This window comes from Lactuca serriola, chromosome 1 (assembly GCF_051521515.1).
Source record: "Lactuca serriola cultivar US96UC23 chromosome 1, Lser_US96UC23_V15, whole genome shotgun sequence".
Lineage (NCBI taxonomy): Eukaryota > Viridiplantae > Streptophyta > Magnoliopsida > Asterales > Asteraceae > Lactuca > Lactuca serriola.
The window spans coordinates 256,584,102-256,599,074 of record NC_136408.1 but is presented as its reverse complement, the minus strand read 5'-3'; the positions used below and the strand labels follow the sequence as shown (position 1 = coordinate 256,599,074).

Sequence of the window (14,973 nt, the reverse complement as noted above, 5' to 3'; positions counted from 1 at the left end):
TCAGTGTTACTAGTGATTTAGAGCCATAAAGTTCCCATCTTGGATGTTGCTTTGGAGTCATGCATGTGTTTTAAGCCTTCTAGAGTTGAAGGTTGGATCATTTTAGGAGATAGTGACTTGTTCAACCATGCAAAGGCTTAAAGTCATCAACTTTATGGATTAAGGGGCTTAGATGGGGTCAGATCTAAAATATGGACGTAGGTCTTAACTGTTTAAGACCTCAAGAGCAAAAGGGCTGAAACAAGGGAGTACGTCGGGCGTAATCCCTAGTACGCGCCGCGTACTGGGTGGCGCTCCCCGATTCTGAGATGGAGCCGGGTACGTTCAGCGTACACATCTGGTACGCGCAGCGTAACCCGGAGAGTTGACTTTTGGTTGACTTTTAGGGTATGGTCTATTGTGGGGCCTTTGAGCTATGAGAGGGGTAAAATGGTCTTTTACCCTTCTGAGAGTGTCATAAGAGAGCATAGTCTAGCCTTTGAGAGTTATATTAAATAGAGTGTTATTTTCATATGATTAGGCGGAGGCTAGGCCAGCGTTTACCGAGTCAGAGATTTACCGAGATACCCGAGGTGAGTCTTCTCACTATACTTTACCTAGTGTGGTAATAGAGTTAAGAGACAGAGTATTATAGAGTTATATGCCAGTGTGATTGCATGTTATTATGTGTTGGGATTTATTGTGATATGTGATATGCATGATTCAGAGTTACAGAGTTGGGACTTTCGGGTCCCTAGAGTTAGGGCCAGAGGGCCCACAGAGAGTTGGGGCTGGAGGGCCCCACTGAGACACATTGACCAGAGGGTCAACAGAGTTACAGCCTCGAGTGACTATTATGTGATTAGTGTGGTATTTTGGGGAACTCACTAAGATTATGCTTACAGTGTTCAGTGTTATGTGTTTTAGGTACCAGTGATGACCGCAGGAAGGCGCCGGCTTGATTCGTACACATACATGGGATTGGATGTATTTTGATCTTGGGAGACATTTGTGAAATAAAAACATGATGTTATGACATTTTATGAATGAATGGTTTTAATTAAAATGTGTTTTCAAACATGAAAAATTTATTTTAATTTTTACGGTGTTACAAGTTGGTATCAGAGCCTAGGTTTGAGGGACTCGAGTGCACCTTCGGGTGTATCTGAACTCAAACCGAGCATTTGAGAAAATTTTGATAATAAAACAAGTTTTCAAAAGAAGAACTTGCGAGACAAACAGAGTAGAGTCGTGTGTACGAACAGCCAGCGCCCGAACGGTGATTTCCCAAAATACCATTGTTATAAGTGTTATGAGATATGATGTGATATGTTATATGATGAGCTATGATATGCATGCTAGAGTAGACTAGGTATTCTTATTAGGACTAGAGTGGCCTGATATGTGATGCTTGAGTCTAGGAGTCTTGTTGCTATGAATATTTCAGAGTGGTTAGGTAGCAGCGAGGAGATTGTGAGAGATCTGTTTGCGAGTATCATATGATTAGAGAGAGTAGAGTGCTTGGGACTTGGGGCTCTGCGAGGAGGACTTGGGGTGGATGTTGATGCGGTGTGGACAGTAGTATTGGGCCCGTACTACTGAAGACACCGGGTCAGTGCACAGTCCAAGTAAGAATCTTTGGAGTACCAAGGAACAAGTAGGATGGAGTACTAGAGTGTGAGTATACTCGAGCGAGTCCCTGATAATATTCTTATGTTGTATTTCAGAGAGAGAGATCATGGTTGGGACTCGCCACACATCAGGGACCAGTGATACGAGGGATGAGGAGATCTGTAGGATCATCCAGGAGGAGGTGGCTGCGGCCATCAGGGCAGAGATACCAGAGATGTTCGGGTCTATCAAGACCACGTTGATAGAGACATTTCATAAGAAGTACGCTACTCTTTCTGAGGCTGCTGTTGCTGCAGCCACTGCAGCTATAGCTGCGACGAGGCTGCAGGGTGGTGATACGTTGCTCTTCCGAGAGTTCAGCAACACAAAACCACCGGAGTTTGACGGGACCCAGGATCCGATTGCGGCAATGAGATGGATTTCAGACATAGAGGGGTGTTTCTTTACTTGCTCATCTCCTGAGCATTTGAGAGTCCGGTTCGTGCTGAACCAGCTTCGCTTGGGAGCGAAGGACTGGTGGAAATTTGTGACGGCGCACTATACGTCTGCTGAGCTTGCAGCAGTGACCTGGGAGAGGTTCACTGCTATGTTCCGAGATGAGTATGTTCCTCAGGTGGAGAGGGAGCGTTTGGCCCAGGAGTTTCTGACCCTCAAGCAGGGTACTGAGTCTGTTATGGTGATCACGACGATGTTTCATGAGCGGGCGATGTTCTGCCCAGAGAACGTGTCCTCCAAGCAGGCACGTATGAGTCGATATTTGAGCATTCTGAGGAAGGATATACGTGAGTTCGTGGCGAACTCGACGTACTGGACATTTGCCGAGCTTCAGGCAAATGCCCAGAAGAGGGAGATAAAGCTAGAGACTCAAGCTAGGGAGGAGGCTGAGTCTCAGGGGAGGGATCGGCGACCGGTGCAGTCTCATCCGGTAGCCAAGTGGGCCAAGCCCGCCGATTCGAGATCAGGGAGCCAGAGGGGCCGCACTTGTGGCAAGTGCGGCAAGAGCCACGACGGGGTGTGCAAAGCAGGGTCTTGCTACAAATGTGGCAAGGAGGGGCATATGGCCAAGGACTGCCCCAAGGGGTTTGCAGTATGTTTTCACTGCAACCAGACCGGAAACCGGAAGGTAGAGTGTTCGCAGTTGCGGGGATCAGCACAGGGAGCACCTCAGAGATCTACCCCTGCCGCCATTAGAGCTACCGAGAGTCGGCCAGTGAACACCGAGGCGCCGAGGGCACGAGGGAGAGCCTTTCAGTTGACCGCGGAGGAGGTCCGCGCAGCGCCCGATGTCGTGGTTGGTATCCATTCTTTCATGTATTTATTTTGATGTTGAGATATTGTGCTTAAATTATGTTATGCATAGGTACTTTTCTTGTGAATTATGTACCTGCCTTGGTGTTATTTGACTCGGGTGCGAGTCGGTCTTTTGTATCTTTGGCTTTTAGTCAGCATATCAGTGTTAGTCGTGAGGCGTTGAGTCGGCCTCTGAGAGTTTCCATAGCTGACGAGAGGGTGATATATGCCACAGAGGTGATCCGTGGGTGCGTATTCGAGATTTTCGGTGTTGAGTTCCCGATTGATTTGGTTCCTATTGCGATGGGTGATGTCTGTGTCATTGTGGGCATGGACTGGTTGAGCAGATTCGGCACGGTTATCGACTGCGAGCGTCAACTGGTGACCATACGAGACCCTAGTGGGGGAGTTCTTATGGTGTACGGTGAGGGTACACGTTCTGGGTCAGCGTTTTGTTCGGCCGCTAGAGTGAGGCAGTGTCTACAGCAGGGCTGTAAGGGCTTTGTGGCGTATGTGATGGATACGCGGGTTGATTCAGAGAGACCAAGGTCAGTTGAGGAGGTTCCGATAGTGCGTGAGTTCCCGGACGTATTTCCAGAGGAGTTGCCGGGTGTGCCTCCCGTGAGGCAAGTGGAGTTCAGTATCGATTTGGTTCCGGGGGCCGCACCTATTGCCAAGGTGCCCTATCGCCTTGCACCTCCAGAGATGCAAGAGTTATCCTCGCAGCTTCAGGAGCTGTTGGGAAAGGGATTTATTCGGCCGAGCAGCTCGCCGTGGGGAGCGCCTATCCTTTTTGTCAAGAAGAAGGATGGTTCACACCGGATGTGCATTGATTACCGGGAGTTGAACAAGCTGACGGTCAAGAACCGTTACCCGTTGCCGAGGATCGATGATTTGTTCGATCAGTTGCAGGGAGCATCTTGGTTCTCCAAGATCGATTTGAGGTGAGGGTATCATCAGGTAAGGGTGCGATATGAGGACATTCAGAAGACGACATTCAGGACTCGTTATGGGCATTATGAGTTTGTGGTGATGCCTTTCGGACTCACCAATGCCCCGACAGTGTTCATGGATCTCATGAACAGAGTGTGCATGCCGATGTTGGATCGGTCGGTGATCGTGTTCATCGATGATATTTTGGTGTATTCGAGATCCTGAGAGCAGCATGAGGAGCATTTAAGGGAGATCCTAGGAGTACTGAGATCTGAGAGTCTTTACGCCAATTTCTCTAAGTGTGATTTCTGGTTGCGAGAGGTCCAGTTCCTTGGGCACCTCGTTAACCAGAAGGGGATATTGGTCGACCCGACCAAAGTGGAGGCAGTGATGAGTTGGGAGGTGCCGAGGTCACCGTCCGAGATGAGGAGTTTATTGGGGTTGGCAGGCTATTATCGGAGATTTATCAGAGATTTCTCCAAGATCGTCGTACCACTCACCAGGTTAACCCGGAAGGGTGTCGCTTTTTCATGGGGACCAGAGCAACAGACCTCATTTGAGACGCTTCGCCAGAGGCTATGTGAAGCCCCAGTGTTAGCCCTCCCAGAGGGGATGGAGGACTTTGTGGTGTATTGTGATGCATCGATCTTGGGGTTGGGAGTGGTGCTGATGCAGAGAGGGCATGTGATAGCATATGCATCGAGGCAGCTGAAGCCTCATGAGACGAGGTATCCCACCCACGATCTAGAGTCGGGGGCAGTGGTGTTCGCCCTCAAGATTTGGCGTCACTATCTATACGGGGTTCGGTGTACGATATACACGGACCACAAGAGCCTAAAGTATTTGATGGATCAGCCCAACCTAAACATGCGACAGAGGAGGTGGTTGGACGTGGTCAAGGATTATGATTGTGAGATCCTGTACCACCCGGGCAAGGCTAATGTTGTAGTCGATGCACTGAGCCGCAGGGCGGAGAGCACCCCGTTGCGAGATGTATGTTTGAGATTGACCGTGATAGCTCTGGTGTTGGACACCATTCGTGGGGCACAGGCTGAGGCTGTGCAGCCTGAGATGTAGAAGAAAGAGCGAGTTGTTGGGTTGGTATCGGAGTTCGTTACCGATGGTCGGGAGCTTATGACATTTCAGGGGCGTATCTGAGTACCATTTGTGGGAGGGACGCGTACCATTTTGATGGAAGAGGCTCATCGGTCGAAGTTCTCAATCCATCCTGGGGCCACTTAGATGTATTTAGACCTGAAGAGGGAGTATTGGTGGCCCTGTATGAAGAGGGATGTCGCGTGGTTTGTTGAGAGGTGCTTAACCTGCCGTAGGGTTAAGGCCGAACACTAGAGACCGCATGGTAAGTTGCAGCCGTTGGAGGTTTCCAAATGGAAGTGGGAACAGATTACCATGGATTTTATCACCAAATTGCCAAGGACTGCTAGGGGAGTCGATGCAATTTGGGTGATTGTGGACAGGTTGACAAAGAGCGCCCACTTCCTTGCTATCAGTGAGAGCTCATCCGCAGAGAAGTTGGCAGAGATGTACGTGAAGGAAGTGGTATCACGGCATGGAGTGCCGATCTCGATTGTCTCAGACCGAGATGTACGTTTCACTTCTAGATTCTGGAAGAAGTTTCATGAGGAGTTGGGTACTAGGCTGCATTTTAGTACCGCATATCACCCCCAGACTGACGGTCAGAGTGAGCGGACGATTCAGACGCTCGAGGACATGCTCCGGGCATGTGTGTTGGATTTCGGGGGGAGTTGGGACACGTATTTGCCCTTGGCAGAGTTTTCCTACAACAACAGCCATCATTCGAGCATTGGTATGCCACCCTTTGAGCTGTTGTATGGGAGGAGGTGTCGAACTCCCATTTGCTGGGGAGAGGTCGGGCAACGTGTTATGGGTAGTGCAGAGATTGTGCTGCAGACGACTGAGCAGATACAGCAAGTCAGACAGAGGTTATTGACCGCTCAGAGTCGTCAGAAGAGTTATGCAAACAGGCGCCGGTCCGAGCTCGAGTTCCAAGTCGGCGACTTTGTACTCCTAAAGGTCTCTCCTTGGAAAGGAGTGATCCGATTCAGGAAGAGGGGCAAGTTGGGGCCTCGTTATATCGGTCCTTTTCGGGTGATTGCAAGGGTAGGCAGGGTAGCCTACCGATTGGAGCTACCTGGAGAGTTAGGTCAGATCCATGACACTTTCCATGTGTCGCAATTGCGGAGGTGTATAGCCGATGAGTCGGCAGTGGTACCATTGGAGGATATTCAGGTGGATGCGAGCCTGAATTATGCTGAGAGACCGGTGGCAATCAGAGATCGGAAGATCAAGGTTTTGAGGAACAAGGAGGTACCTTTGGTTTTGGTTCAGTGGCAACATCGAAAGGGGTCTGAGATGACTTGGGAGTCAGAGTCGGAGATGCGAGGGCAGCATCCAGATTTGTTCGAGGAATGAGACTTCGAGGGCGAAGTCTAGTTCTAGTGGGGGAGAATTGTAACACCCCGAGATTCAGGTATATTCCTTTCATCCTTGTTCTTTATTGTTTGGGCATGTTTAGTCCTTGAGTGGAGGGTTTGTAGCAAGTGAGTACGTTGGGTCTACCAGAGGGGTACGCTGTGCGTACTCAAGCGCTTAATTTGGACGCGGAGTCGCCAAGGTACGCTGGGCGTACCTAGAGTTACGCCTGGCGTACCCGGCCCAGGTGCAAAAACCCTAATCCTCCATGTGCACTATTTAAAGGGTGTTATGGCTCATTCCTTAGCCTCCATATCAGTGAGAGAAACCCTAAAAGAGAGCCCCGTCGTTCTTAGTGTGTGAGAGTGTTGATTTGAGCTTGTTGGTGCTTTAGTGGCTTAGTGAAGAAGAAGGAAAGGAGTTCTTGGAGGCTAAAGCTTGAGGTGCCATTTTGGATCTGAGATCTGTAGAGGAAAGGGCTACACTTGGAGGTATAAAGTTCAAAACATTCCTCTTCTTTTGGTTGTTGTTATATGTGTCCTTTTTAGGGCTAAAAACCCCAAAGGTGGAGACTTTATGAGTGTAAAGTGCTCCATGGTCCGAGATCTGTCCCTTTTCAGTGTTACTAGTGATTTAGAGCCATAAAGTTCCCATCTTGGATGTTGCTTTGGAGTCATGCATGTGTTTTAAGCCTTCTAGAGTTGAAGGTTGGATCATTTTAGGAGATAGTGACTTGTTCAGCCATGCAAAGGCTTAAAGTCATCAACTTTATGGATTAAGGGGCTTAAATGGGACCATATCTAAAATATAGACGTAGGTCTTAACTGTTTAAGACCTCAAGAGCAAAAGGGCTGAAACAAGGGAGTACGTCGGGCGTAATCCCTAGTACGCGCCGCGTACTGGGTGGCGCTCCCCGATTCTAAGATGCAGCCGGGTACGTTCAGCGTACACATCTGGTACGCGCAGCGTAACCCGGAGAGTTGACTTTTAGGGTATGGTCTATTGTGGGGCCTTTGAGCTATGAGAGGGGTAAAATGGTCTTTTACCCTTCTGAGAGTGTCATAAGAGAGCATAGTCTAGCCTTTGAGAGTTATATTAAATAGAGTGTTATTTTCATATGATTAGGCGGAGGCTAGGCCATCGTTTACCAAGTCAGAGATTTACCGAGATACCCGAGGTGAGTCTTCTCACTATACTTTACCTAGTGTGGTAATAGAGTTAAGAGACAGAGTATTATAGAGTTATATGCCAGTGTGATTGCATGTTATTATGTGTTGGGATTTATTGTGATATGTGATATGCATGATTTAGAGTTACAGAGTTGGGACTTTCGGGTCCCTAGAGTTAGGGCCAGAGGGCCCACAGAGAGTTGGGGCTGGAGGGCCCCACTGAGACACATTGACCAGAGGGTCAATAGAGTTACAGCCTCAAGTGGCTATTATGTGATTAGTGTGGTATTTTGGGGAACTCACTAAGCTTATGCTTATAGTGTTCAGTGTTATGTGTTTCAGGTACCAGTGATGACCGCGGGAAGGCGCCAGCTTGATTCGTACACACACATGGGATTGGATGTATTTTGATCTTGGGAGACATTTGTGAAATAAAAACATGATGTTATGACATTTTATGAATGAATGGTTTTAATTAAAATGTGTTTTCAAATGTGAAAAATTTGTTTTATTTTTTACGGTGTTACACGAAGGCCATAATTTTTCGTTATAAGTTTGTTTCCGGCGATCCTTATATCCACGGAAAGGTAACAAGAAGCCCTATAATTTCCACAATATCAACTCATTCCAGCCTTAAGACCTTCCGAACAAAAATTCAATTTCCACAAAAGCCTAAACTGACGCTTTAACGAACTATCCCTAGGCTCCAAAACACGAACCAAACACCCGGATCACTTCAATTACATCACTTGCACCCAAATGGGCCTAGATCTCACCTATTCAAAGACCATAAGCCTTATGATGACTGATCTTCGAACCACAACCTTGAATTAGGAATCGATTTGGTACATGGCTTTACTAGGGTTCTTGATCCTCACTCTTTGACGAAAGAAAGTGAATCAACTAACTGAAGATTAAGGACTACAAATGCAAATGAGGCTCGATCATATATGTATAACGGTAAGGAAATGCATACTCTAATTTATTAATTAAATAAAAGGGAATGATCAAAGTACCCTCAATTTGACAAGTTAAACCTATGTTAACGGGGAAAAAGAGACGAAAGTTAAGTCATTGGACCAAACTCCTCAAAATGAAAAGTTTGGACCTATGATATCAGTTTAAATATTTTTGGACCAAAATAACAATTTTCAACAAAGGACAATACAATTTCCATAATTTTGTTATAAAAAAAAGTTCAAGAAAAAATAATTTAAAAAACAAATGAAAAAAAGGAGACATGTCGAATCTAACGTGCATAATGAGTATAATATTTTATAATTTTATAAATAAATACAATATTAAATAAGATCGGTTTTAGTGTGAAGGTGCAGCTGAAAGAAAAAGTGACCCACCCGTTCGCTCAGTTGTAAACAAGAAAGTGGGAATATTCGTAATCGCTTCACAATTGACGCCATTACTTTTCTCCATTAAATTCTTTCTTCTTCTTCTCGGCGAGTGAAGTTACCAATCATCAATCATGGCCGACGTTGAATCAACAGCAGCTTGCCAGCCTCTATCTCTCACCAACGCCCGGGAACTCTTGGATTCAGTGGATGCTTTCCTCCTCGACTGCGATGGTACGTTTGTCTCTTTATTTCTTGCTCCAATATGTTTGCCTTTATGAAATACTCTCTTCGAAGAAAGGTTTTGATGTCAATCTACTACCACAGTTTGACACCAACTTCTTAATGAAACTGTAGCTTATTCATTGATTATCTAGAACAGGGAATACTACGTATTACGAATCATTGATATGTTAATAATGCTGTGAGTTTGTGTTAATGATTAGGTGTAATATGGAAGGGAGATACACTGATTGATGGCGTTCCGGAAACATTGGAGTTGCTTAGATCAAAGGTCGTAAATTTCCCAGTGTATTAATTTAATCAATTTATTATTTTTTTTTTTGCGAAAAAAAGTGTATTGATTAAACATCTGTCAAGTGTACAATGACTATGATCTAAGATGAAATGGACACTTTTCATATCTATCAACCTGCTATCGATTGATATGCTCTTTTTTTATGTGATAAATGAAATAATCTTAGAGTTGTGATAATCTCAAGATTTTTGTGGTTGCTCTTGTTGTTGAAGTTGGATATATAAGTTTTCATAGCTTATGATATTACAGGGGAAGAAGTTGGTTTTTGTAACAAATAATTCAATGAAGTCTAGAAAACAATATGCTCACAAGTTCCAATCCCTTGGAATCCCAGTTACAGAGGTTTGTTACTTGTTATGTTCCATTACGTTGCCTAATTTTATTTAGTTGTATACTCAGCCTGATAGTGGTTGATTGCAGGAGGAGATATTTTCTTCATCATTTGCTGCAGCCATGTACTTGAAAGTCAATGAATTTCCTCCACAGAAGAATGTCAGAATTTACAAGTTTTTATTACAGATCTTGTTTTTCAAGATTTATGTTGTGATCTCAAAGTAATCCATTATATATGTTGGTGTAGGTGTATGTAATAGGTGGGGAAGGCATATTGGAAGAGCTAAAACTTGCTGGATTTACTGGGCATGGTGGTCCAGTAAGCATTTACTTGTCTTAATTCCCTTTCTTCATTGTTGACTTTAAATATATTATATTATATATGGATCTGCAGGAAGATGGGGCAAAAACTGTGCAGCTTAAAGCAAACACTCTCTTTGAGCATGATAAAAATGTAACTTGTCCTTAATCATTCTAAACAATTTTCTTTTCCTTCTTAATAATATTACCTTTTTTAAAAAAAAAAATTAAATTGATGATTCTAGGTTGGAGCAGTTGTGGTGGGGATTGATCCGAATTTAAACTATTACAAACTACAGTAAGTAAGAAAGATTAGTCATCACTTTTTATATGAAGTTAAATAAATTGTTAAAAGTGGTGTGTAATGTGCAGATATGCAACTCTTTGCATACGTGAGAATCCAGGATGCATTTTCATTGCTACCAACCGTGATGCCACTGGCAATATGACTGATTTACAAGAATGGCCAGGTAAGGGCATTTACGTCTTTTGCATGCACTCTGTCCCACTTTTTAAGGGCAATATGGTAATTTTAAGTGTTGAGTGTTGCAATGTTATTGTATTGTTAGGTGCTGGGTGTATGGTTGCTGCGGTGTGTGGGGCAACAGAGAAAGAGCCAATTGTAGTTGGAAAACCATCAACTTTTTTGATGGACTTCTTACAAAAGAAGTAAGTACTGTAGTCAATCCACTTCATTTTCAGAAGTATGTTGTAATATTGTAAATTTGTAATATGTTGACTGTTGACTGTTGAGTTGACTTTGCAGATACAATATTCCCACATCTAGAATGTGCATGGTAGGTGACAGATTAGACACTGACATTTTATTTGGACAAAATGCTGGCTGCAGAACACTTCTTGTTCTTTCAGGTCCATTTTAATCTATTAGAACATTATTCACATCTTTTAACGCAATTATACAATTTCTTTTTCGTATTAGCATCTTGTGGATCGATGACCTTGCTATAGTTAGGTAGAATTTATTCTGTTTTCTATTTAATAGATATGTTAATAATGGTTGCAGGTGTGACAAGCCAGTCAACACTACAAGACCCCTCAAATCGTATTCAACCACAAATTTACACAAACCAGATTTCAGACATTTTTGATCTACTAAAATCATGAATAAAAAATCATGGCTAAGGCTAACCTATCAAAGTATCAACCCCAAGAGAAAATGAAGAAATATAAACTGTGTGCAGAAAGAATATCTGTATACAAGAAATAATACAAACAGACCCTTGTGTGTTCCTTCTGTTTTCATGTATTTTTTTTTTCTTTTGAAAATTAGCGAAAACTAGCAACGTTCGCGTATTTAATGCCTCAAATAGGCCTACGCCCATCATTTAGCGTTCAACATTTGATCACACACTTGGGTATTTATGTTGCTTTTTGAATTGGAATTGTAGTTAAGATTAATTTAATATTGATGAATGTAATGAACTTATGGTTTGTTTTGTCTCCATTGTAGTAGTATGAGCATTGAAGATCCCAATTTTAATGTTCCAATCATCTGGTTGTTTGGGAAAAATCCTTCAGCTTTTTAAAAACCGAGCTCTATAACAACTTTTCTAGCCACTTTCTTTATTTTGCCCCTGTAGCCATGGAATACCCTTGGTTTATTTGGGTCATGGCCCAACAATTATGAATTCACATCTTTACTCCCTCGTTCAAACAAAGTCTTGTCCTCAATTGTTCCCCCTTGCTATTGGACCAACCATTGTTCGACCGGTCATGTTGTTCCTGGACAGTGTCGTGTTGCCGAAATAGCCATAGGAGTCACTATTTCTGCATCACTTAAATCCAACTCTGGTGGCATAGTTGATTCCGTAAGCCCTATATTGCTTTTTTTTTTTTTTAATGAAACACATGGTGAACCTTGGATATTGGTTGTAACTCCATTTTGTATGCGGCCGGCCCACCTCAACTGCAATTTTGAAGGGAAGAAAGAAACGATCAACCAATTTCTGATGAATTCTTTTTGTCACCGATAGTTGTCGATACAATTTTAATTTAACATACACCTGTTCACATAATGGGCCGGCCTTGGTGCCGTAGACCCATAGGTATGGTGAGAAGACTCACCTCCGTCCAATGAATACGAAAATTGTCCTCCTAACAATCCGCAACCTCCCGAGCTGAATAATAACAATAATAATATAATCAATGATAAGACCTTAAATTACCCAAGGAAAGGCCCAACCTTCAAACTCTACCCCAAAGGCCCAATTACTCTTTTCTTGCAAATGGGCCCTAAAGTCCAAGTCCAATATCCTTAATGGGCCCCCTGGCCCAATAAGGCCCAACCGATAAGTTCACGACCCAAACAGATGAAAAGGCCTCTAACTCACATAATCCAATCAAGCCCAACAACCAAATGATGCCCAAAGGTCCAAAGACCCAAAACAGCTTAGGGCCCAACTGAGCTGCGTACGCCCAACGTACCACCCTGGTACGCGCAGCGTACTGAAGGTTTAGGGACTACGCGCCTCGTACAGCCAATTATACCCAACGTACAACCATTTTAAGCACTCTTTCCATTAAGTGCTTAATGCTCGAATCCTTCACGTCCAAAGCTAGATCTAAGTCTGAAAAGATGTCCTAAGGCATAAAGTTGGCAACTTTATGCCCTTGCATGCCTCATACTGTCACAACTAGGAATTTTGATGCTTTTTAACAACAACAATGATAACAATTGTGAACCAAAAAAATTGTGAAAGCATGTATGATGCTTATTCAATAACAACAAAACTTCCATCAAACACTTTATACAAGCACTGCAAATAGTCAACAAAGAATTGGAAACCCTGTAAATCCCGGTTTAAGTCCATTTTGGACTAGGACTTCCATATTAGGCTTAATGGGCCAATAACCTTCCAATTTGACTATTTTGGGCTTAGAACTCTTAAATGGGCTCTAATTGGACCCACTTCCATTTATTTTAATAATTTGGGCCATATTGGGTCTAGAATGAAATAAATTACCCTAATGGACCTTATTAGGCCATAACTAACCTAGTTAGCCCTAATGAGCCATAAAAATCATTCCTTGATTTATTTTGGGCCGTGAAACCCTCCCCAAAGACCAACCGGGACAAAAATCATCCAATTGGGCCAAATTATGGACTTAAGCACAAGAAGGCCCAATTTCTTTTCTTTCTTCTCCTTCTCTCGGCCCAACTACACAAATGGGAGAAAAGAGTTGACTTTTCTCCTTGCCACCTCACAATTACACATAGGATATCCATGCAACATCTCATATTTCCAAGTACCTATCACTTCACTCTCTCTCTTCTCCTTTTTTTTCTTCTTCGGTCGAGAGTACCACACACACACTCAATTTTCTTTCAATTAAACACTCTCAAGAACACACTACAACTCCTTCACTTCTTCATCAAATTTTCGAGATTTAAGAGTTTTCAAGTGGGATTTTCCCTAAGAGTCATCATATAAGGTAAGTTCATGCTTAAATCCATGATCTAACTACTTCATTTCATCAAAAATCTCCTCCTAATCTATTCAAACTCATGATCTTGCATCTTAGAGCACATCTAAGCCAAAGATCCTCCAAGAAGCTTGCTAGGCCGAGAGTAGCATCAAACTTCTTCCATTCTTCTTCAAAACCGAACCCACAAACTCAAGGTGAGTTCATACCCCTCTCTTTTCGATTTTTACAAGTTTTATGGGGGAGAATACAAGTAAAATGTGTAGATCTATATGTGTGTGTGTGCTATGTATGATTTTATGCATGTATGCGTGATTGTAAGTGTTTATGTGGTAAATATGCAACAAAAATAGAAGAAATCACGAAATATATGGCATAAGTAGGAGAACAAACATGTACTAAGATACATCACACTAAACAAGTCAAGAAAACTACACTCCAAGATTAGGATACACATATTGTAACATAAAACCAATTTTTGGGGCTTAAATTGCCAAATTAACAAAAGTTGTGTGAAAAGTTTCCATTCATGGTTTTCTTGAGTGTCAAAAGAGTCAAAATAGTTAAAATAAACGTTTTTATGAAAATTATGCTCTTCAAAGGACTTGAAATGTAAATATTAGCTTAATGGGCCAATTTTTGGGCTTTTCGGCCCATTAAGCCCAAAGTTGCGAAAAACATGATTTTCAAAGGGCTGAAATGATAAATTCCTCAAAACAGGGGATAAAGAGTTAAAAAAATTATTTCAAGGGTTAAAATGCTTTTCTTTACCAAAAAGGATAAAAAATGTAAAGTTTTTGGATTTTGGGCCAAAATTGTAAAAGTTGCAAAAAGTTTGGACTTTAACCGAAAAATACTTTTCTGGAAGGGCTGAAATTACCAAAGAATAAGTTTTGAGCCAAAAATATCACTTGAACAAGTCTACGGGTCAAATGTGTCAAGAAAATGGTTTAAGGGCTAAAATGTCTTTTTTTTTTATATATAAGGGACTAAAATTGTCATCTTTATTAAAGAAGGGCTGAAATGGGTCAAACCAATATTTTGAATCAATTATTTTACTATTAAGATATTTGAGTCAAAAATACAAAACTACAACTCATGAAGATGAATATATGTATAATTCCAAAAATCGTTAACAACAACCGAACGGCCTCGTGCCGATCCAAAATAACAATCGCCCAATCAAACTTTCCAACAATTAAACTACACCTAAGACAAGTAAACATTCAAATCTTTGGGCTTGAAAGTTCCAATCATGCTTGTTGGGCCTTTGTGACCCATTAACATGATTTTTGGGCCCAAGGGATAATAAATAATGTTATTGGGTCTTCTATGACCCAATTTCATATTTAAAGGACCCTCAATGACTTTTAAGTGCTATTGGGCCTTAGTGGCCCATTATCATTGCTAGTAAGGTCCAAGTAAATCAAATGCGATGGGCCAGCATGTCCTTCGTATAACCAATAGCCATAAATAATACGCAGGGATAGTAGGACCTTGTAATCCTCTTCTCCTCGTTTATTAGGCCGATCGTCAATCCATGTAAACAAATACA

At 42.6% G+C, this 14,973-nt stretch overlaps 1 protein-coding gene across 1 annotated transcript; it reads left to right on the top strand.

Moving 5' to 3' along the window:
* Positions 1-8,788: 8,788 nt before the first annotated feature.
* On the top strand, positions 8,789-11,439 carry PGLP2 (2-phosphoglycolate phosphatase 2). Its single transcript, XM_078998950.1, has 11 exons — positions 8,789-9,037; positions 9,250-9,317; positions 9,591-9,683; positions 9,762-9,833; positions 9,922-9,993; positions 10,069-10,128; positions 10,220-10,272; positions 10,347-10,444; positions 10,544-10,643; positions 10,741-10,844; positions 10,999-11,439. Exons 1-11 carry the CDS (start codon positions 8,938-8,940, stop codon positions 11,097-11,099), a joined length of 921 nt encoding a protein of 306 aa, XP_078855076.1. The 5' UTR covers positions 8,789-8,937; the 3' UTR covers positions 11,100-11,439.
* Positions 11,440-14,973: the final 3,534 nt, after the last annotated feature.